This window comes from Aquarana catesbeiana, linkage group LG09 (assembly GCF_042186555.1).
Source record: "Aquarana catesbeiana isolate 2022-GZ linkage group LG09, ASM4218655v1, whole genome shotgun sequence".
Lineage (NCBI taxonomy): Eukaryota > Metazoa > Chordata > Amphibia > Anura > Ranidae > Aquarana > Aquarana catesbeiana.
Genome location: NC_133332.1, coordinates 168,437,865 through 168,463,167, shown reverse-complemented (window position 1 = coordinate 168,463,167; position 25,303 = coordinate 168,437,865). Strand labels below are relative to the sequence as shown.

General features: G+C 41.7%; 1 protein-coding gene across 3 annotated transcripts in view; it reads right to left on the bottom strand.

Annotated features, from left to right (window-relative positions):
- The window catches only part of COL4A6 (collagen type IV alpha 6 chain), a 351,915-nt gene that overhangs the window by 38,698 nt on the left and 287,914 nt on the right, over window positions 1–25,303 (bottom strand). For 2 of the 3 annotated variants that reach the window (XM_073599382.1, XM_073599384.1), the window contains exons 21-26: window positions 22,215–22,313; window positions 20,217–20,377; window positions 19,610–19,789; window positions 16,786–16,969; window positions 9,810–9,863; window positions 6,033–6,104 (exon numbers count right to left, since the gene is read on the bottom strand). In XM_073599382.1, the coding sequence (XP_073455483.1) occupies window positions 6,033–6,104; window positions 9,810–9,863; window positions 16,786–16,969; window positions 19,610–19,789; window positions 20,217–20,377; window positions 22,215–22,313 (750 nt within the window). The remainder of the gene's footprint in view (window positions 1–6,032; window positions 6,105–9,809; window positions 9,864–16,785; window positions 16,970–19,609; window positions 19,790–20,216; window positions 20,378–22,214; window positions 22,314–25,303) is intronic. The other variant, XM_073599383.1, reaches the window with a different exon arrangement.

Sequence of the window (25,303 nt, the reverse complement as noted above, 5' to 3'; positions counted from 1 at the left end):
GAGAGTGCGGTCTCCCATGGAAACAAGAGTGAAAGTGGTGCCGGAAAGGAGGAGCTGCAGTGGAGATTTGGCTCAGTGTCCCCACAAAGAGGCTTGTGCGTTCCAGCCAGCTGGGAATCACCAGGAGAGAAGCGCTCTGGGAAAAAGTCGTCCAGTACCATGCCTGGAATGTGGCCAGCTGGAGCATGGCATGTTTTCTTGTCCTAGGTTCTGCAATTCAGCTGTAGATAATATTGCTGAGAAAAAGTCTTTATCTGTGGGCCCAGATTCCTGTGAAAATATGTTTGCAGTCACCCCTAGCAACAAGATGGAGTTTCTTGTTGTGTCGGCAGGGGGTGCTAAACAGTGGGAGATACCTGCTGTAGTTTCATCCCGTGGCCACCAGGGGGAGTTGGCCAGTAAAAGTGCAGCAGAGGATTGGTTCATAAGACAACATACTCAAATGAAGATGGTGACCCCAACTACTGCGGTGGGTAAGACTGTCTTTAATGAAATGATGGCTGGAACTGCTGATTTCATATATAAAAGGACTGGTTACGAGACAGTCCATGATGATGTTAGAGAGGCCACTGCATGTGCGCTTGAGAATGACTTTTCCCTAACCAGTGGGAAGGCAGGGGTTAAAGTCAAACCTGCACCTGTGTGTGCTTCTCAAAAGGGGAAAAGTGTTGTGTCTAATGACTGTCAGCTCAAGTTGGCAGTGGGCTAGGACAGCCTGCAAGAGCTAAAAATGCTGTTAATAATAATGAAGAGTTTGCTTTTGGGAAAACCCCAGGTTCTTGCAAAGCAGAAGTTATGGTTAAAGATGGGCCGTTGCCCATAGCAACTGGTGGTAAGATGGCACAGTTGTCCCTAGACATCTCCAGGGAACTTCATGTATTGGAGCCGGAGGTTGCCTTGGACAACTGTGATATCACTCTGACAGGGCAGAGTAGGACTGCACCTTACAATGGTAATATCTTAGTGCAAGCTGCTAATACTAAAAATGTGCAGGTGAATAGTGGGTTAATGCAACCTGTAGAAAATGTAAAGGTCTGTGAAGTTTATGAAGTGCCACCCGAGCAAGGTGGTGAATATGGGGTATTGCAACCTGCTGTGTTAAAACACGTATTACCACAGTCTGACATGATTCACAATGATTTGTGTAATGAGTCTACAACTAAGCCCATCTGTTGTTATGTGTCCCCTTGGGCAGATGGATCGGTTCTGAGGAGTACTGGTAAACAGAGCGCACAAACAATGGATTGGGATAGTTGGGGTAAAAATCTTATCTCCATGTTAGATAAGGCTTTTATGCACAAAAATAAGGTGCTCCCAGGGAATGTTCCCTTGCAATAGATGTCAGGTATGCCCTTTCGTTCACAGAACCTCTATTTTCACTGATGCTCTGGGTACGAAAACTTTTGAGATCCGGGATCTCATCAACTGTTCAACATCACGAGTGATTTATGTAATCACCTGTCCCTGCCCTAAGATTTATGTAGGGAAAACTATGAGGTCACTAAAGACACGTAAAGGAGAGCATCTACATGAAATTACTGCCAAGGGAAAGATCCCAGAGAAACCTTTGGCCAAACATTTCTTTTTGTGCCATGGAGGAAGCACCAATGGACTTACTGTAAAGGGGATTTATGCCCTAAAACTACCCCCCAGACGAGGTGATTATGACTGCATACTCCTCCAAAAAGAGAAGTGGTGGGTATACAAATTGAGGTCCCTAATACCGGTGGGGTTGAACACCGAATTAAACCTACAGGTATTTTTGGAGACTTGATAGGCCCTTTGAAATTCAACCCCTAGACATTTACCTTTTAGGTATCAAGTGCTCTACCCAGTCTCTTGGCTTTATGGATAGGAGACATGTAAAACATACCCTTGCTTAATCTCATAGCACCTACCATACTGTAGATCATTAGCCATGATTCAGGGTATGCGCTTATTGTGAAGTGTCTATAATAAAATTGTCTATGTGTCAGTTCTACGTCCCCTATTTGATAAGAAAAGTACATAACCTGTACATGTTTAGTGGCTGCAATCCTTCAGGAGCACCCGCTGTATCCCCATTGGATCCATTGGGGTACAGTCGTTGCCCTACTGTCTCTGCATGCTACTAAAAACCCTTCTCTATTTCCCTCTATTGAATTTCCTGCTCTCTATCCCCTGACGTCTTTTCACTCACAGATGCCCCTAGAAATTAAATGAAAAATAGCACAATTGGCCCATGTGGTTACTCTGTACTTATGTTGTTGATTGCCAACTATCACCAATGATTATGTGAACAATACCCATCAACTGGTTAAGCGGACAGTTGACTCCTTTATGAACAGGATTTTGCCACTTCTACCTATTAAAATCTCATTGGTGGCCACCACCGGCAAGTCTACTATAAGAAGGGTGTGTGGCGGCCTAACCAATGAACGTCCGAGAAGAAGCTACGTCATTTGTCACGGCGAAACGCGTTGACGTCACTACGCTGCCTGTCCGTGAGCGTTGGAGGCTCTGAGGAGCGTGTATGTGAGAGGCGAGGAACGGAGCTCTAAACAGCCGTGCGGATCGGCGTTCCGAATGAGACCATACTGCGGGACTCAAACCGGTATCAGCTGACACACTAAGGAGATGACATGAGACACTGTTCTCACTCCCAACACGGCAAATCAGGACACGAGTATTAACAAGTCACAGAGCTTGAGACCATTGCACCAACCAACAGGATGCAACTCGTGCATGGACTGGTAACGTACTGACACGATTACTACTATATGCCAGTGTTCCACTTACTGAGAATTAACATCAGGTCACCCGATACATTTGAATCCCGCATTGAAGCTCTAAACGGCCGTCTAGTTAAAGGACATTTAACCCCTAATCTACTGCCTGGAAACAGGACTGACCCCATGGCTTATTATTTCAGCACATATTAAGCCATCAGCAGATAGCTATCCCCTGAAGGAGAATCTCCCAATACATATATTGCGTGTGGCACAAAATTGCTCTGTACTTCCCTAAAGGGTCAAGAGTGGAATCCACTACTACCAGTTACTGCTTCAATGAGCTCATTTTCAACATGACATTAATACCAAACTTTGGGGTATAATAATTAGATCGGCACCAGCACTTTTCCTCTATTTCCTCTCCACTCCTTCATTGCCTCAGCCCTTACCTGACCCCTCTAAATTTTCAATCAAGCCCAAAATCAGCATTTCTATCTAGACACTGGTCGCCTCTGTGCCCATTCGGCTTAGGGTCACAAAAGGACTGAGGCAATAGCCCGGATTAGGCAAGCTTAACTTTTTGTTTCATGTGTGTCTTGTTTGTCAGTCAATGTTCGCGATAGTTTGATCAATCTGCAATACATTTTTGCACTGCCAGTTATATATGTGTACTTCATGTTTTATAATTGAATAAATTGTAATGCTTTTATCATATCAGCATCCCTGATTACTCTGTTGCTAAAAGTAACCCCTTTTAGGGCCCGTCCTTAATGGGCTGATTTACCCTACCCTTTCCCCCCTTCTTCCCTTTGTGGTTCCTACAAAAATAAGGTGGCCACTGTTTCTGCTGTGCCAGCAGGAGGGACTGCAGAACAGCTTGTACCTGAAGGCACGGTAGCTGCTGCCGGGGTTAACCCTCGTGAGAAAGATGGCCCAAATGAGGGCGCACACACAGCAGAAACTTTGTCCATGATCCACAAAAGTAATGTTGGCATGGGGTGTCCAAGTGACATTGTCGCTGGTAATGATCTGCAGCAGTTCATTGATGCCGAGCCTGAAAATTTGCGTGTGAGTCCAGCACCTGGCAGCGCTCTGGGTGAGCACCAGGCTGTGGTTATCTCCAGCTGGGAGAATGTTCGTTTGAAAATTGCAACTTCTCAAGTCTCAGCAAATGAGTCTGTCTGCTTTCCCAGTGTAATAACAGTCCCCAGAAAGGACTTGGGTCTGGTTTGTAACCAAACCATTAAAAGAGATGCTTGAACTTTGGGATGTACAGCCAATCTATACAAGTGTGTCTCCTCCACAGTCTGACGGTCTGGTACTGCGGAGTACCACTAGGTGGAGCACTAAGTGGCAGGCTATACAGAACGAAGGAGAACAAGACAGGAAGGGTTTATTCCTCAATCTATTACTCTTGTTAAAAGTTGCCTCTGGGTATGCTGCTGGGTTATTTCCTGAAAAAATGGTATATGGGAGATGCTTTGGAGAAACTAAAAATGAGTCCAAAATGTTTGAGGTTTCACCTCCTAACAGCCCGATGGGAAGCATTTCTGCTGCTATGGTCCAGGTTGGTGCTGGTCAGTTGTCGGTGAAAGGTGTGTATACTGCACCAGTGGACAAACCAGGTGAGATGGAAGGGCTGAGCATGGACTAGAAAACAGCAGAAATCCTGACCGGGACTCAGACAGAGATGGTTTAAGAGACTGGGTTCACCAGTCCAATAATAGGTTTATGTGACAAACCTGATATGGTCCCTGAGACAGGGAAATGGGTAAAAAGTGCAATAAGGTTGGTATGCAGATCAGACAAGAGATCGCCTGTTCCGGTTTTGGATAGAAATCCAGGTGGTATTAAAGGTCAAGTGGTAGGACAGCTGCCTGCAGAGTGTGCCTCACCCCCAGGGGAGGTGACGTCCTGTGAGGTTCCAGTGGGTGAAGGTGGCCCTCCGCAATGTGTGCCCTCTGCAGACTCTGCCCTAGCAAATGCTGGAAAAAGAGGCATTGGTGACATGTGCAACATTGAGAGGTCTAATGTTGGTTTGAATATGTCTGTCAGTGATAAACCAAGTAATGTGTTAATGGTACATGATGATGTGGTATCCAAAGGTACAGGTAAACCTGGTAAACAATTAGTGACTGCTGAGTCAGGTACCAGAAATAAGAGGAGGGGTCCCGTTATAAACACCATAGAAATAGGCCCCCTACAGTCTCAGAACAGTAATGCTGAGAGAGATTTTGAGAAACCAGGAAACTTGAAGCGTGGAGGCAGAAGGGTTGGTAGAAAGACCAGGAGTACCCTGTTAAAATTTCAGGAGAGGAAGTGCTTATGGAAATGCACTCGGAAGAAAAGTTGGGAAGGTCGCATCAAAACTCATAGCAGAGTGACAGTGAGGCTTAGAGGGAGGCACTGGGTAGAGTTACCCTTTAGGAGAAGTGAGGTCAGACAGGGTTGGACTCTTGTAAATGGTAGCTGGCACAGAGGTTCCAAAAGAAACTTGTGTGTTCCGCCCTCTGGGTCAAAACAAGGGGGGGATATGTGGTGCTGTGGTACCCCACCAGTGTTTAAATGCAGGATTCTCAACCAGGCAGGTTGAGGGGCTCCAGTTTATTTTCTTATTTGGGAGGAAACTGGCTTTTCAGTTTCCTCATTGTTTACTAAAATCTCTTTTGGGATCTGGAGCCCGGGGATTTCGTAGCGATCCGAGTGGGATGAAATCCCCAGTCCTGGGTCCGGGTTTTGCGATCCACCAGCATACTGACTGGTCAGGTGTGTGCTGGGCTATTTGTAGGCACCTGACCATGGTTCTGGGCTCCACCCTCCTGAGGAGTCCAGGCAAGCAAGGGAGAAGTGTGCATGTTTGCGCAGGTCTGTCTGTTTGTCAGAGAAGACAGAGGGTCCAAGCCTGTGGGCTGGAAAAGGAAGCTGGAAAAGAGTGCTGAGGCACTGGGTGTACAGGAACTCTGTTATAGAGCCGAAAGGGCTGAAGCATAAGTCTGAGCAGCAGTGCTGCTAAAGAGAGCCAGGTGGCTTGGTATTTTTGATTTACCTTACATTGTTGCTGTGGGAAGCTGGAACCCCTGTGTGGGCAACTCTTCTGTTATCAAACATTTTCTTTCTTTAATAAAAGTGGGCCTACAAGCCCTTAAAACTGCATATCTGGCGTGGACTCAGCTCACTGGTAAGCTCTACCCTTAAGCTAAAACAACCCCCGATGTTACACTCATGATTAATTTAATTTAAACCTGCCCAGCTGGCTTACATATATAATTACAGCACTCATGCATTAGATTAAGAAAAATACTGGTACATATTTCGACATACCTTGAGGTCCTGGGTCACCGGGCATTCCTGGGTCACCTGGTTCTCCAGCAATTATGCATGGTAAAGTGAGCCCTAGCAAAATACAAGTTTGTTATTTCCTAGCAAGAGACCCTGTAGCTCAAGTCTGTTAAATTCTGAATACAAGATAAAACAGCAGCACGTGCATTGGATGGTTGATACAAAAGCTGTAATGATGCTGTAATGTTTATTAGGAGCATGAATCACAGAAACACTGGTGAATATGGACAACGATGGTGAAATGGTATCACACTGACCACTTTTGTGATTAATATTACCTCCTCCCAAAGTGCTGGTGACAAGCACAGGCACATTCCTAAATATAAAATGAGTAACTATACAAATTATGAACAAAGCCATGCTTTAATTTTATTATTAAATATAAGGTGCAGTTATATTCTGTCTATAAAATCAGTTCATTTGAATATATCAATATTTTTGTTATTTTTGTAGTTTGCAAACTAATTTTAAAACATTATTCTAGGATGTTAGAACAATGTGGATATGTTATAACAAAATAAAAACCTAAAGTATTTTTCTTTATGTATGCAAAATGGGTAACTGGACTACAATGAGTCACCAGATTTAAAGGGGAATTATATATAGATATATACATTAGAAGATCGACTTAAAGTATATCGAAAGCCAAAACTTTTTGTTTAATTTTGGATAGAGTGGAGAAGGTTTAAACTATTTTTTTTTTTGTCTCATTAGGGAAATTTTGTGTGCAGCAGCCCCCCTCAGCCTCCCTAACACTTAACTAAGGTCCCTCTCTGTCCAGCGATGTCCACAAGTCCCTCGGCCATCCGAAATTCTCCTTCCGGATTGGAGGAGACACAGCAGCGGCGCCATTGGCTCCCGCTGCTATCAGAGTCAGCTAGCCAATCAGGGGAGAGAGGGGGCGGGGCCGGGTTGGGGCTCCATGTCAGGATGGACACACTAAGCTGTGACTCAGCTCAGGTGTCCCCATAGTAAGCTGCTTGCTATGGGGTCATTGAACAGGAGGGAGGGGCCAGGAGCATGGAAGAGGGACCCGAGAAGAGGAGAATTCGGGCTGCTCCGTGTAAATCCACTGCAACAGGGCAGGTAAGTATAACATGTTTGTTATTTTTATGGGAAAAAAACAAACCTTTACAATCATTTTAACGTCTGTCCTGCAGACCCAACAGGAAGTGAGGGATTATTTTTCCAATATGAGGGAAATCCCCTTTTAGTTATCACGAGAATATGTGTTCATATTAGAAGATTTCCCCTCCTATTCTTGTTCTGGTGGCAACTAAAAATTTTGGCTTTACACTCACTTTCATTCCTGGTGACATTGTTGATCAGGAAAATTATAGAGCGTAAGGCCCCATACACAGTATTAGATTTTCTGCAGATTTTTGTCTTCAGTTTTACCAAAACCATATAATATGAGGTCAAACCTCAAGTGTTTTAATCTGTATGCAATCAGGCTCTTCTAGTTTATTCAAACTTTTTATAACAGCAAAGTATAAGTGCACCTCAAAATGGTAGTGACTTGAAGAATAACTCCATTAAGTCCTGTCCTCATCTAAACTGGCATTGCATGACCTCTATACTACTGCAGAGAATAACCCCCCCGACCACTTTCCTGGCCTCCATGCTGGAATAAGGGCCTGGTATAGATTTTGGAGGGACCCACAATGTTTTTTTTTTTGTTTTGTTTTTTGGCATGGGGTTCCCCTTAAAATCCATATTGAAGGGCCCTGTATGGACTGGGGGGGGGGGGGGGGGGTCACATTGTTTTTTTTACTAAATATTTAATTACCAGTATTGTTTTGTTTACATTTTAGCTCTCAGTGGGGAAGCTCGCTGACAGCTGATTCTGCTGAGTGCTGAGCCATCGGTTGTTAAAGCGGAGTTCTACCCAAAAGTGGAAATTCCGCTTATCTGATTCCTCCCCCCCCCCCGGTGCCACATCTATCCCCACTTCCGGGAGACCGGCATATTACGTCAGCAGCTCGGCCCCCCTCCTCCCTCCCCTTCTGCCTGGCCAGTGAGAGAGCGCAATGGCGGTGGCAGCACTCAAACAGCTGATGTAAACATCAGCTTCGGTGCCGACATCACTGGACTCCAGGACAGGTAAGTGTCCTAATGGTAAAAGTCAGCAGCTACAGTATGTGTAGCTGCTGATTTTTTAATTTTAAAGGGGCAGGCGGAACTCTGCTTTAAGGAGCCAGCTTCTCAGCCTGCTCCTTAACAACCAGCTATACTTCACACAGAATTTGAATCGGTTGTTCAATCGATTGTTTTTCGACCGATTCTAATTTAAATCTTTGTGAAAATTTGGAATTTGTTAGAAAACAAATATACGAAACAAAATCAAACAAATTTCAATGAAATTCGTTACTATTTCATTTGGAGATTTGGATACATCCGAAACCCTGAATAACCAAAAATTTGTCTGAATTTACATTCGGACCGAAACAAATTGCACATGTCTAGTAAAGAGTGACAGAGTCACTTTAAAGTATGACAAACACAGAAAGCTGATTATTCTGACTGCTTAGTTTAGGAGATCAGCCAAATACCTCATCCAAAAACAGCAGGACTGGAGTTCTTCTTTAAGTTTACCAGTATTTAGCCTTGCATTTTTACCTCTGGCAATGTACTCAATTGCCAGAAGAATTTACTGGATATGCAACAGACCTGAAACAAGACTCAAAGACCTCAATTCTGTTTGCTTGACTATACAGGACAATGTAGGGATAAGGTTTCACAAAGCATAAATGACATCTGTATAATGGTATGAGAATAGCTTGCACTGTATTCATAGGTCTGCAAATCTTTGCTTCAGGTTTGATTGAGTCTGCACCATTAAACAGCAAGAGACCATACAGCAGCTTAGACAGGCAGCTATCCATTTACATTCACACAAGTCTTCTCTAGACACACTATCACAAAAACAGACTTTTATCACGGTTAGGGCACAAGTAACTGTAAAAAAAAAGGTCTACTATAATTAACATTTAATTGTTTTAATTCTCCAAATGACTGTTATATTTTTGTAATTCGTTTAGATCCTTTTCAACACAGTTACCTATAGCCATTTGCAAAAATGCCTTAAATGCATTATATTATGAGTGTTAGCAATTATTCACCAAGAAATGAATTGTGCAGCTATAATGACACAACACATACACAATATAGTAATACAATGACCCAAGAAATAAGTTATAAGCAGGCTTGTAGTTATACTGTAATTCTAAAAATGATAATTTGTGATAATAATGAGATAACATTGTGAGTTCAATGCTACAAGCATCTTTTTATTGAAATAAAATGCCCAAAAGATGATTAAAGAAGAACTACAGGAATGGCAGAAATAATCATTATATTTAATAAATAATTTGCTACTGAAAAGACCGCTGCATATTTTATTTGTAAAATATGAATTCAAGATTCCAATTTCTAACACACTGTCGGCAGTGACTAAAGTCATTCAAGTGGAATGCAGAAAATTTTTGTGCCGAGAATACGTTGGGATTCTAGGGTTTAATTTTAGTGAATGCTACATTTTGCCTGTTGTTCTCCTTTAATTAGAATGTTTTTGAATGTTTATCTGTATATGCATGATGAAATAGTTACTCATCCATGAACACATTACTAAAATGACTGTCATGCTGTGTTTCAATGACCAGATGTGGCATGCATGCAAATCCAGAGCTTCTACCCAGCAAGAGGAGATCACCTGGATCTCATAGTTGCTCTTTTGACCTCTAGGAGCTATCCTCTCACCTCCCTTTGTGACTAAGTCTCCATTACCAACATTGTCCCCGCAGCAGCAGTCACCTATACCAGTTAAGCAAAGGAGGACAGGTTAAACACAGGTCAGAGGAATACACAAGAAAGAAAGCCTTTGGCAGCACAATTATATTCACAATGCATTATGGTGATGGTTTCATTTTCTCTTGTAAAAGACTGATCTTTGCCAAGGTCGATTTTCTCCTTTGTTTCTCTTTGTTTAAAAAAAGTTAATTTAGCAATCATGTTGAAGATGTTTCCGTTTTAGTAAACCTTCTTGCAAGCACCTACATCAAAAATATTGAATGGCTAGAAAAACATATTTTATTGTATTACCCTATAATAAAATGTGGGTAATAAGATATGGGTATCTGCACAAGTTAACATTTTTTCCCCCATTTTTTGGAACACATTACACCTGAACTAGATCTAAAACAACACGTTAACCTACAATTAATGCTGAATGGATGGGGCATTCTTCTTAGCCGGCCACACTCAGTGGAACAAAGTAGCAGCATACAGGCAAGGAAAAAGATGTATACTTCATGTGTTTTTACTTTTGGGCTTGTCTGCATTTATTGTGTAGACCAGGGGTCTCCAAACTGCGGCCCGGGGGCCAGATGCGGCCCTTTACTTGCCTTTATCCTCCCCTCGAGGCACTTCTCCTTCTACTAATACAAGACACTATTCCTTCCACTGACTTTAACAATGGGGCACCATTTCTCCCATTGACGCCAATGATGGGGCACTATTTATCCCACTGACGCCAATGATTGGGCACTATTTCTCCCATTGATGCCAACGATGGGGCGCTATTCCTCAAACTGACACTAACAATGGAGCACTATTATTCCCACTGACACCAACAATGGAGCACTAATTCACCCACTGACACCAATAATGAGGCTATATTCCTCCCACTGACACCAATGATGGGGCACTATTCTTCAAACTGACACCAATGATGGGGCCCAATTTTCCCACTGACACCAATGATGGGGCACTATTCCTTCCACTGACGCTAATGATGAGACACTATTTCTACCACTGACACCAAAGATGGGACACAATTTATCCTACTGACAGCAGCATTAGGACACTATTCCTCGCCCTAATACCAAAGATGCATTGTTTAATCCCACTTTCACCAGGCTAATTTCTAATCCCAATGGCCACAGTCCGGCCCCTGTAAAGTCTGGCGGCATAGGTGTGCGCAGCCTCTTGCATTAGGGTGTGCACCCCAAAGCTCAAATACATATGCATGTGTATATGTACTGATGGTGTCAGTAGGGCAGTGGACAGTGTCATTTTTATTTTATTTTTAAATAAATTATTTTATTTTGTAATTTTTTTTGGGAATGAAATATCAGTGGTCTAAACAGGGGGGAATATGCACCACACAAGGCGATTAGGGTGTGCCCAGGCACACCTGGCACACCCTGTGCGCACGCCTATGTCTGACAGTAAACTGGCCCATTGTTTAGAACGTTTGGAGACCCCTGGTGTAGATCACTAATCTTTAAGTTAAATTATATGTAAATATAAAACCCTTACAATGGATATTTTTCATTTGCTTCCTTTTGGTTTACAAAATATATTACAGAAAGTATTTCATAAGGCTTCATTGTGATTATGTTATTAGCTACAACATATGTCATACCGTCTAAGGTGATGGTATATGCTGTAGGCATATATTGTGAAAATATGTTGTGGGTCTTGTTTTACATTTTGCACTTTAGTCCATAGAATTCAATGAACTACAGCTATGTGACCTCGCCCCAAAAAACTTTCACTTGTCAGTCCTACACTTCAATACTTTCAACACTTTGCACTAAAATACTATTATCACATCACCATCTTAGTGAATATATTTGGCTGTTTCCACATGTTAAATATGCACAAAGCAGAAAACTGAAAATAATATATTAAACAAGCAAAAGCTGAGGAAAAATAAAGCTGTATTAAACTTTTTTTATAACTGAAATACAGAAAACAGAGAGGCAGAAATCACAGCAGGCCCTCAGAGAGTGTTCATGTTGGAATGGATCCCTTATCAGTAATCCTTGTGGGAGTCCTCTGGAGACCTTTTCCAGCTGTTTTAGTGTCACCAAGAACATTGTTACATAACACAGATTATCCTAACAAAGCTGTTTGAAAAGACAAAAAGACTGTTCACCACCTGCAAACTGACATCGAACAAATTTAATGTAATACACAAAGCACAGATATATATACATACAGTGAGGGAAAAAGTATTTGATCCCCTACTGATTTTGTACGTTTGCCCACTAACAAAAAAATAATCAGTCTATAATTTTAATGGTAGGTTTATTTTAGCAGTGAGAGACAGAATAACAACAAAAGAAAATCCAGAAAAACGCATTTAAAAAAAGTTATCAATTGATCTGGATTTTAATGAGTGAAATAATTATTTGACCCCTTCGCAAAACATGACTTAGTACTTGGTGGCAAAACCCTTGCTGGCAATCACAGAGGTCAGACACTTCTTGTAGTTGGCAACCAGGTTTGCACACATCTCATGAGGGAGTTTGTCCCACGTCTCTTTGCAGATGCTGTCCAAGTCATTAAGGTTTTGAGGTTGACGTTTAGTAACTCGAACCTTCAGCTCCCTCTACATAATTTCTATGGGATTAAGGTCTGGAGACCAGCTAGGCCACTCCAGGACCTTAATGTGCTTCTTCTTGAGCCACTCCTTTGTTGCCTTGGCCGTGTGTTTTGGGTCATTGTCATGCCGGAATTCCCATCTACGACCCATTTTCAATGCCCTGGCTGAGGGAAGGAGGTTCTCACCCAAGACTTGACTCTACATAGCCCTGTTAACTGTCTCTTTGATGCGGTGAAGTTGTGCTCTCCCCTTAGCAGAAAAACACCCCCAAAGCATAATGTTTGACGGTGGGGATGGTGTTCTTGGGCTCATAGGCAGCATTCCTCCTCCAAACACGGCGAGTTGAGTTGATGCCAAAGAGCTCGATTTTGTTCTCATCTGACCTCAACACTTCCACCCAGTTCTCCTCTGAATCATTCAGATGTTCATTAGCAAACTTCTCTTGGTGACTATGGTGCCAGCTGCCTTGAGATCTTTGTCAAGATTCGCCCATGTAGTTCTGGGCTGATTCCTTACCTTTCTCATGATCATTGAAACTCCACGAGGTGAGATCTTGCATGGAGTCCCAGACCGAGTGAGACTGACAGTTATTTTGTGTTTCTTCCATTTGTGAATAATCGCACCAACTGTTGCCACCTTCTCACCAAGCTGCTTGGCGATGGTCTTAGGCTCCATTCACACTAGCGCGTTTTTTGATGCATTTTGCATTTTGCAGAAATGCACGGGAATTTTTTAACATGGGTTCCTATGGAACATGTTCACATCAATGCCTTTTTGTTTCTCTGCATTTTTGGAAAGGGTCAGGGACTTTTTTTCATGCAAAATGCAGCGTTTTGCATGTAATAGAATTCAATGGACAAGCATCAAAAACGCAAGTGCACCGTTTTTGCAGCGTTTTTGCAGCGTTTTTGATGCGTTTTTGCCGTTTTTTTTTTTTTTGTTTTTTTTTTTAATTTTTTTTTTAGACTGTAAAAAAACACAAATCGCGGCAAAAACGCCGCAAAAACGCTGCTCAAAAACGTGGCAAGCATGAAAAAAAAACCTCCAAAAATGCCCAAAAGCAACATGCATAGGTGTGAATCCAGCCTTATAGCCCATTCCAGCCTTGTGTAGGTCTACAATCTTGTCCCTGGCCATGGTGGGTAGATTGGAATCTGATTGATTGCTTCTGTTGACAGATGTCTTTTATATAGGTAACAAGCTGAGATTAGGGGCACCCCCTTTAAGGGAGTGCTCCTAATCTCAGCTTGTTACCTGTATAGAAGACACCTGGGAGCCAGAAATCTTGCTGACTGATAGGGGATCAAATACTTATTTCAATCATTAAAATGCAAGTCAATTTATAACTTTTTGAAATGTGTTTTTATGGATATTTTTATTGCTATTCTGTCTCTCACTGTTAAAATAAACCTACTATAAAGATTATAGACTGATTATTTCTTTGTCAGTGGGAAAACGTACAAAATCAGCAGGGGATCAAATACTTGTTTCCCTCACTGTATATACAGTATCTCACAAAAGTGAGTACACCCCTCACATTTTTTGTAAATATTTTATTCTATCTTTTCATGTGACAACACTGAAGAAATTACACTTTGCTACAATGTAAAGTAGTGAGTGTACAGCTTGTATAACAGTGTAAATTTGCTGTCCCCCCAAAATAACTCAACATTCAGCCATTAATGTCTAAACTGCTGGCAACACAAGTGAGTACACCCCTAAGTGAAAATGTCCAAATTGAGCCCAAAGTGTCAATATTTTGACACATTATTTTCCAGCATAGCCTTAGCCCTCTTGGGCATGGATTTCATCAGATCTTCACAGAATGCCACTGGAGTCCTCCTCCACTCCTCCATTAAGACATCACAAATCTGGTGGATGTTAGAGACCTTGCGCTCCTCCACCTTCCGTTTGAGGATGCCCCACAGATGCACAATAGGGTTTAGGTCTGGAGACATGCTTGGTAAGTCCATCACCTTTTACCCTCAGCTTCTTTAGCAAGGCAGTGGTCATCTTGGAGGTGTATTTGGGGTCGTTATTGTGTTGGAATACTGCCCTGCGGTCCAGTCTCCAAAGGGAGGGGATCATGCTCTGCTTCAGTATGTCACAGTACATGTTGGCATTCATGATTCCCTCAATAAACTGTAGCTCCCCAGTGCCAGCAGCACTTATGCAGCCCCAGACCATGACACTCCCACCACCATGCTTGACTGTAGGTAAGACTCACTTGTCTTTGTACTCCTCACCTGGTTGCCGCCACACACGCTTGACACCATCTGAACTAAATACGTTTATTGTGGTCTCATCAGACCACAGGGCATGGTTCCAGTAATCCATGTCCTTAGTCTGCTTGTCTTCAGCAAACTGTTTGTGAACTTTCTTGTGCATCATCTTTAGAAGAGGCTTCCTTCAGGGATGACAGCCATGCAGACCAGTTTGATGCAGTGTGTGGCGTATGGTCTGAGCACTGGCAGGCTGACCCCCTTCAACCTCTGCAGCAATGCTGGCAGCACTCATACGTCTATTTCCCAAAGACAACCTCTGGATATGTTGCTGAGCATGTGCACTCAACTTCTTTGGTCGACCATGACAAGGCCTGTTCTGAATGAAACCTGTCCTGTTAAAACACTGGTCTTGGCCACCGTGCTTCTTATAGCCTAGGCCATCTTTAAGTAGAGCAAAAATTATTTTTTTTCAGATCATCAGAGAGCTCTTTGCCATGAGGTGCCACGTTGAACTTCGAGTGACCAGTATGAGAGAGGTGAGAGCGATAACACCAAATTTAACACACCTGCTCCCCATTCACACCTGAAACCTTGTAACACTAATGAGTCACATGAGACCGGGGAGGGAAAATGGCTAATTGGGCCCAATTCGGACATTTTAACTTAGGGGTGTACTCACTTTTGTTGCCAGAGGTTTAGACAATAATGGTTATGTGTGAAGTTATTTTGAGGAGACAGCAAATTTACACTGTTATACAAGCTGTACACTCACTACTTTACATTGTAGCAAAGTGTAATTTCTTCAGTGTTGTCACATGAAAAGATATAATAAAATATTTACAAAAAATGTGAGGGGTGTACTCACTTTTGTGAGATACTGTATATACAATGAGGGAAACAAGTATTTGATCCCCTGTTGATTTTGTACGTTTTCCCACTGACAAAGAAATGATCAGTCTATAATCTTTATGGTAGGTTTATTTTAACAGTGTAATTTATTCAGTGTTGTCACATGAAAAGATATAATAAAATATTTACAAAAATGTGAGGGGTGTACTCACTTTTGTGAGATACTGTATATAGATAAACATTGGCACTCGAACATTGCAGAGAAGTAGCACCTTAGTGCACTTCATGATAAAAACAAATAAGCAGATGATGTAGTTTATTGAGAGTACACCACATCATGAGTTTATTCCAACACCAAGGCCATGTGTGCATTCTTTTCATTGGAACAATATTTTGCAAATACAGTATAAGTCATCTGCTAGCATCAATAAAATACAACGAGTGATGGGAAAAAATACAGTATATCTAACACATATTTGCATGTACTTGTACAATGATACTGTAATATGAAAGAAAATATTTTAGATATTTAACAAAAAAGCTGTGAAAATGTATCATCCCAGCCTACTTTAGTACTGTTGGATTATTTATTATGTCCCTAAATGCACAGGAAGAATATTATGGACCAGAAAAACTCAATGAATAAGCATGCATTGTACATTTTTAATATGCTGCAAACTAAAAAAAAAAAAAAAGGCAGTTAAAAGATTTTTTATGAACTATCACAATTCCTGTTGGAGGATGATCAGACATATGGATTGTGGATTTGTATTTACCAGTGTAGGCCAGCTGTAATGGTTGATCACTGAGTCGCTCTACTAACACAGGTGAACAGCTGAACGATTGAGGGGGGGGGGGGGACCAAGACCCATGGAAAAAGGGCCACCCTACTGGAGCTCCTCACATTAGCTAGGTCTTTAGGAAATGCGTGCTATAAGGCTTTGGCCCAACTGCCTGCATGCTGGTTCTGACAGTAGAGGGCGCTCATCTGGCTCATCTGGCTGCAGATTCCCAGCTACTTCTGCCTCATCAGGTGTGACCTCGCTGAGCTGCTGTGGGAGAGGGGAAGCTGAGAAATGTATACTCCTTTGGCATGTTCCGGAACCCAGAGAGTTGTGGGAAATGTTAAAGTGGCCTGCATCTGCATCTGAACATGTTGAGTAAATGAGCCCTCGGCTACAACATCAATCAGTTAAAGCATATATTTACATTCTAAATAAGGATGTAAAAGACTAAGAAAATTAAAATATAATACTTCCAGAATACTTACCAGGTGGTCCTAGATCACCTGGCCGCCCATCTTGTCCCGGTAGCCCAGGATCACCAGGAAGACCACGGGAGCCAGGTAAACCTGGAAAGCCAACACCAGGAAGCCCGCTTTCTCCACGACGACCTTTTTGGCCTAAGGGGCCTGGGAATCCCTTCTCACCAGGATTACCAGCTCCACCTTCACCCTAAGGTTTAAAGTATAGAAGAAAATAGAAATAGAGGTCCTCAGTGCACATGTAGCTCTATATAAATTTCAAAATATATGCATAGAAATTTATATTACAGTAAAGGGAAAAAGTATTTGATCCCCTGTTGATTTTGTACATTTGCCCACTGACAAAGAAATGATCAGTCTATAATTTTAATGGTAGGTTTATTTTAACAATGAGAGACAAACTAACAACAAAATATCCAGAAAAAACGCATTTCAAAAAAGTTATAAATTGATTTTAATTTAATGAGCGAAATAAGTATTTGATCCCCTATCAATCGGCAAGATTTCTGGCTCCCAGGTGTCTTCTTTACAGGTAACGAGCTGAGATTAGGGGCACTCCCTTAAAGGGAGTGCTCCTAATCTCATGTTATTACCTGTAGAAAAGACACCTGTTAACAGAAGCAATTAATCAATCCGATTCCAATCTCTCCACCATGGCCAAGACCAAAGAGCCGTCCAAGGATGTGAGGGACAAGATTGTAGACCTATAGAAGGCTTGAATGAGCTACAAGAGCATCGCCAAGCAGTTTGGTGAGAGGGTAACAATAGTTGGTGCGATTATTCGCAAATGGAAGAAACGCAAAATAACTGTCAATTTCCCTCAGGGGCTCCATGCAAGATCTCACCTCATGGAGTTTCAATAACAATGAGAACGGTGAGGAATCAGCCCAGAACTACACGGAAGAGAATCTTGTCAATGATCTCAAGGCAGCTGGGACCATAGTCACCAAGAAAACAATTGGTGATACACTACGCCATAAAGTACTGAAATTCGTCTGAAGTTTGCTAATGAACATCTGAATGATTCAGAGGAGAACTGGGTGAAAGTGTTGTGGTCAGATGAGACCAAAATCGAGCTCTTTGGCATCAACTCAACTCGCCATGTTTGGAAAAGGAGGAATGCTGCCTATGACCTCAAGAACACCATCTCCACTGTCACACATGGGGGTGGAAACATTATGCTTTGGGGGTGTTTTTCTGCTAAGGGAACAGGACAACTTACCGCATCAAAGGGATGATGGACGGGGCCATGCACCATCAAATCTTGGGTGAGAACCTCCTTCCCTCAGCCAGGGCATTGAAAATGGGTCGTGGATGGGTATTCCAGCATGACAATGACCCAAAACACACCACCAAGGCAGCAAAGGAGTCGTTCAAGAATAGGCACATTAAGGTCCTGCAGTGGCCTAATGACTTGGAGAGGATCTGCAATGAGGAGTGGGACAAAATCCCTCCTGAGATGTGTGCAAATCTTGTGGCCAACCAAAAGAAATGTCTGACCTCTGTGATTGCCAACAAGGGTTTTGCGAAGGGTCAAATACTTATTTCACTCATTAAAATGCAAATCAGTTGATAAACTTTTTTAAATGCGTTTTTCAGGAAACTTATGTTGTTATTCTGTCTCTCACTGTTAAAATAAACCTACCATTAAAATTATAGACTGATCATTTCTTTGTCAGTGGGCAAACGTACCTAGGTAGAAACAAAAGTTAGGCGAATGATAAATATTTAAAACTTTGCAACTCTTGCTGCAAATATACAGCCTCAGTTATGTGTCTGAATATTTATATTCTATCTGCCTTTACTGACCTGGCCACAGCACAAGATTCAAAGGTGGTTTGGAGGGTAAAAATACACTAATTGCCAATACTATTCACACAAACAAACAGAAATTAGATCATGTCAATTTTAGCTTTGAGCGCTAGAGATAGATATAACTGAACCTAATTTACAACAATTCTTTCCTTTTTTTGAAGGTCTCTAACTGGTCCACTTCACACTATTTTTCCTACACTTCATATATTTAGGTTTTTATAGCTGATATTGTTGAAGACAAAATAAGCCTGTCTGGGGTATTGCATGAGATATAGCTATCCTTTTTTTGCTATATCCTTACCTAAAATACATGAAAGTGTTTGCTATGGACTGCACCTACTTTAAAAAAAAAAAAAAAAAAAAAAAAGTTTTAGATCCTATACCTTACTTTTAAAGTGTATGGTAAAGAAGCTTATTGTGTGTCAGTGACCATGAATATATCACTAGGTACAACATTTTAAGATGTACTAGTTCAGTGCAAAACATTTAAAGTTTTAAAACTTTTGAAAGTTTTCTGTCTCCAAAAATAATTTGAAATATGAGTAAAGTTGGACAAATTAGAGTGGTGTTCTACAGTAGCCGATTTCTACATCGATCTAAATACTAGCATGGAGCAAAATGTAATTCTGGAATAAAGAAGTCTTACTATACTAAGATTCTAGTAGCTATCACTTCCGCCCGGCAGCACTAAGGTTGTCAGTTCGAATCCCAACCATGGCACTACCTGCCTGGAGTTTGCATGTTCTCCTTGTGCCTGCGTGGGTTTCCTCCAGGTACTCTGCTTTCGTCCCACACTCCAAAGACATGTATGTAGGTTAATGTGCTCCTGTATAAACTGGCCCTAGTATATGTGAGTATGAATGTGACCTTAGACTGTGAGCTCCTTGAAGGCAAAGACCTATGTGAATGTACAATATACTGTATATGTCAAGCGTTACATAAATTGTTGATGCTATATAAGTACCTATTATAAATAATAAAATAGGAGAGCTAGTCATCTGAATGTGAAACTCACAGGGGGTCCTTTACGACCTGGTAAACCTGGGAGACCATCTCTTCCCGCCCTTCCTGGAAGTCCAGGGGCTCCTCTAAGTCCTACAGCTCCAGGATCTCCGCGAACTCCACGACCCGATGGGTAAACAGGTTCACCTTTTTCTCCTTTAGGTCCTGGAGTACCAGCACCTCCAGAAGAGCCCTACACAGAAGAAAAGAAAAAAAAACACTACTATTTTTTCAACTTCACTTATGATTTGTGATATTTCATTGGAAATATCTCTAATTGTTAGTCCGATTGTTAAAGCATTATTATACTTCTAAATTAAATCTAAATTTCACTAGTTTACAAGGTAAAGTTTTGACCCTAACACAACCCCCATCCACAACAAAACAAGACAGAACTTTAGTATTTCTAGTAGATAATTACAACCACTTAACAAGAGACAGTATTCTAAACCTACAGCAAATAAGTCAAATGGCTGCCAACTGTTGAGCATCTCAAATGCAAAAGAGGCACTTTACACATTTTTAAAGCAAATACTTTAGTATATTTGTTTTTCATTATATGATCCAATAGTGTATCAAACTATTATCAACTCAAACAAAAAAATTACAAAGTTACTTACAGGAGATCCAGGTGGGCCCGGTGAACCCCTCCTTCCTGGGTCTCCACTAGGTCCTGTAAATCCTGTAAAACCATTGCTCCCTGGTGGGCCTGGAGGTCCAGGTGGTCCGACTCTACCACGATCATTATCTATGCCTCCACAAGCACAGTCACCAGCATCACCTAAGAGGACATATAAGTACCAAAATTATCATGTCTTAAATTGTGATAACTTAACATAGAAATATGGTCTCTAAAAATGTGTGCAGCAGAACTTATAGTTTCCTCTTAGTTACCCTACAACAGGCATGTCCAAAGTCCGGCCCGCGTTCCAGTTTTGAACAGCCCGCCTGGTTATCTGGACATATATATCTTTTGTGGCCCCCAATGATCTCCCAGCGCCGGGGCCACAAAAGACATATATCTGGCTGCCTTGGAGGGGACGGGGAGGAGGCGAGACGAGTGCCGTGCACACAGGAGTATTTCCTGTTTACGACAGCCTCTGTAATAGGAAGTCCCATCTCTGGCGCTGCCATTTGATGACTGTTCTGTCCATCAAAGGAGGCGGGACTTTCTATTAAAGAGGCCGCCGAGAAAATGGGAGTTTTTCCTGTATCTAATCTTTTGGCACTCGTCCCGCCCCCTCCCTGTCCCCTCCGAGGCTGCAGATGGATGGGCATCAGTTGGCTGCACTGATTGCAATGGTGAGTCTGAATTCCTGGCAATGGTGGGTGCTGCATTCCTGGCAATGATGGGGGCTGCATTCCTCACAATGGTGGGTGCTGCATTCCTGGCAATGATGGGGGCTGTATTCCTGGCAATGGTGGGTACTGCATTCCTGGCCATACTGGCTGCTGCATTCCTGACAATGGTGGGTGCTGCATACCTGGCAATGATGGGGGCTGCATTCCTGGCAATGGTGGGTGCTGCATTCCTGGCCATGGTGGGTGCTGCATTCCTGGCAATGGCGGGTGCTGCATTCCTGGCAATGGTGGCTGCTGCATTCCTGGCAATGGTGGCTGCTGCATTCCTGGCAATGGTGGCTGCTGCATTCCTGGCAATGATGGGGGCTGCATTCCTGGCAATGATGGGGGCTGCATTCCTGGCCATACTGGGTGCTGCATTCCTGACAATGGTGGGTGCTGCATTCCTGGCAATGATGGGGGCTGCATTCCTGGCAATGATAGGGGCTGCATTCCTGGCAATAGTGGGTGCTGCATTCATGGCAAAGGTGGGGCTGCAGATGGGCACTGACCCTTATTTTGCTTCATAGTTCTTTATTTAAAATTTACGTTTTTTTCCTGAAACTTCCCTCTTAAAGTGAAGGTGCGTGTTATACGCCAATAAAAATATATATCCAAATAACACGCCTGAGCTCATCTCTTTACTCACACACAGCCACAAAGGCAAGATAATTCTTGTTGGGCAGTGTATTAGTGTTTGAACAAACACACAGATGAATATTAATGGTTCAAAGAATGTCAGGCAAAATGGTCGGCCCTCACGCTTATTCACTTCATCAAATCTGGCCCCCTTTGAAAAAAGTTTGGACACCCCTGCCCTACAAAGTCCCACAACTACCTAATGCAGCTTCTTGTGCTAATGTGGCAATGATCCTGCACTGCTCCTGAATTTAAAGCAGAGTTGGCACTCTCATGTAGCCTGTGTCTGCTTGCACTATAGTGGGATGAAACAATGTTCCAGAATGCATGGCTATCAGCATTGGAACACATAATTCATACACTTTCAGCTGTCAGCAATTAGTTACACCTAATCCTGCCCCTGTTTCTGCATAGGCTGCACTGCCTCTGTTGGAACCCTCTCAGTGAGCTGCAGTATCTGAAAGGGGGAGCATGTAGGACACAAACAAAGGAAAACTCAAACAGGGAAGGCTGAAGATTTTTATTTACTTTATAAATATTGTGTACATTACTGAATGTGGTACTTGTTTTAGAATGCCATACAGAGGACTTTAGTTGTACTTTAAATGGTTAAGTCATATTTGTATCTATCAAATCACCTTTAAATCCCTTGGATCCAAATCTCCCTGGAGGACCTTGTGTACCCTTATCCCCTGGTTTTCCAGGCTCACCATTTTTCTTTAGTTCTTCAGAACGGCCTAAAAATATTTGTTTTTGAGGGAAAAAATAAATACAATTAAAAATGTCAGGCATTGCTGCAAGAGTACCTATTCTAACATTTTCTAACTTAAAACTGAGTTCCAACGACATATCAATTTTTTTTTTTTAATCTGTTACAATCATAGTATGCTAATAATGCACTCATTAGGCTGGTAAATTGTGCCGCTATTGTTGCTATTTTATCAAAAAACTAACCTCATATTCCTCCTGCTTGGGCATTCCCATCATGCTTGTGGACAGGCAAAGCCCACAAGAATTAACTTCCGTGATAAGGTGCTGCTGAATAACCAGCATGCACCACCCGTTCTCGCGCATGCGATGTAAGCTTACATCACAGCGCAAGAAGCTTCTCAGGTTGCCATCACAACAGGCACCATAGTGGGAAGTGCCCACCCTGTTGTGATGGCAACCAAGATAAGCAGAAAACATACACCTTCACTTCCGGTTTCAAAACAACGCAATGATAGCCCTCTGCGCTGCCCACTGACTCCTGGGAAAGAATGACACACATCTCCCAGGAACACTAGCGAGCACAGGCACTGAGGGAATTGACGTGAATCGACGCGGAGATTGAAGTGGCAGAATACAAGCGACCCCATAGCAACAGTACAGAAGGGATGAGTAAAAAAAATAAAAATGTCCAAATGTTGTTGCTGAAGTATTATGCTGTTTATTTCAGTAAAGTACATTTTATGGGTGGAACGCTCAGGCTAATGCTAGTGTTAGCATTTTGTCCACCAAGCTGTTCTATCCAGGAAAGGCAAAAAGACCTATAAACAGGTTGGCTTGGGACTGTTTTTCTTTTTTCCTTGTGATTTAAAACATTCATTTTTTTATTGTTTTTATACAGGCTGTTTAGAACTGTGTAATCAAATGATAATCATAAGGACAGCACACTAAAAATGGCTAAGTGGGGCCATGCAATTCTTCAGATCCTTTATTTTCCAGTGCTTATATACCGGTAGTTCTGAGGCATTACAGATATTTAGTTCATGTGCAGTGCCGAAAAGGCAACAGCTAATGTCAATTGACGTGCTAATACTTGTAGTGCCCCTATAAGCAGAAAAGGAAGTATATATAGTCCTGCTGGTACTCAGGAATGAGGTGCTGGCAAAAAATATCACCATCCTGTAGTTTATAGCATACGTGAAAAAAAAAAAAAAAAAAAAAAAAAAAAATCGCAGCTCAACCCTATCCGGTCTATGTGGTTAACATGCACCACTCCACAATTCATGTCCTCTGACATGTTTCGCCCAACCCACCGAGGCTTAGTCATGGGGCGAAACATGTCAGAGGACATGGCATGTGGAGTGGTGCAACGCTGAGGCCAACTTATACATGTTAACCACATAGACCGGATAGCTTTGAGCTGCAATTTTTTCAAGCTGATGTCAATTGCAATGAAAACATTCAACAAGCCCATATTCCACTTATCTTGCAAATATAAGATTTTGCACGGACATGACTCTTGGATTTCATGTGACATCCATATAAGAGTGAATTTTATCATTTATAAGGATGGTTTGCCAGTGATGAAGGAAAGAAAACATTTAAATTATACCAAATTGCATATAATTTACACAGCAACTATCACAATTTGCCTTTGGCTTATTGGCTATAACAATCAAATAATATATAGAAGATAATACATGTATTATATTTGACTAGCCTGCAGATCTACTTAGAAGCAAAGGGCCATAAACTACTCCATGTCCCATGTGTTTGGTGAATTAACCATATATGCAAAGATTCTGATAAAATATAATGACCTGCATAACATTTTCTGCAAATTTGGAAATTTAGGTAAGATTTAGTTTATAAAGCAACTTGCAATTGTTATGGAAATAATTGAAGGTACATGTTGAAGAAGTGGGTAAGCTCATTCACAGTGGATAATGGGCTAAATAAAAACAGAACAAAAAAATGGTTTACATTAAAGGATATTTACACTCATCTGGAGACAAAAGATCCAATATAGCAGGATTCTATATAACATTTGGTAGTGCCGATTGAAAATCTGATGAGAGAATTATTTGTTTAAGCAAGAGTAAGGCTGGGTTCACACCTATGCGAATTGGATGCGGGTTTCATGGCATCCAATTTGCATGACAAGATATTGTGACCGACTCACATATCTCCATTGCGGCTGCGGAGCGGTTGCACAGGAACGCTGTACGTCTTTGGCTCTGTTTCAGGGCCAAATTCAGGCAAAAATTCATCCGTGATTTGTCCCTGAAACGGAGAATAGGAAAGCACCAGACCCCTGCTGCGAGACGCATACATCGGAGGTGTAAACCCAGCCTAAAGAATCCAAATAAAAGCATTCCTAATTAATCCTGATTATAAACATCTGCTCTGTTGGCATTGGACAATCTTTTCGAATACTAGTAATGCTCCAGTATATGGCAATAAGTGGTGCTGGTTCAATTGCTTAGAACATTTTACAAAGATAACTAATCTTTAGCAGGATTCTGCTTTAATATTTGTAGCGTGTTTATAAGTCTGTACATGCTGTACCATAATCCTAAAATAAGGTTCTAGCTTAAATAATATACTGGTTGTTAAATATGTAGAAGAAATTATTAGTAACTAGAAATTTGTTTTCCTATTTTATGATTTTGTGTGATAGTCTAATATTCAGTGATGAAACCACCAACTAATGAACATAACATGTACCAATTGCAGAATAAAACTGGAAAAACAGAGCTATTGAGGAATATACAGCAATGGTGATATAATGGTGTGTTATGTGTAATGCTCAAATGTTTTTTTTCTTTTCTATGTTTCTAATAACCGAACAGATAAAATCAATCCTAAAAGCAGCATGCAAAGTAAATGTAGCAATGTAAAGAAACGTATGTTTTGTTTTCTGTAGAATAAAAAAAAAGTGTGTATTATTTCTAACCGCTTTTAGAAACATGATTAGTATAGTTGCTATGGGCAACATTTTTTTCAATAAGCCCCACTG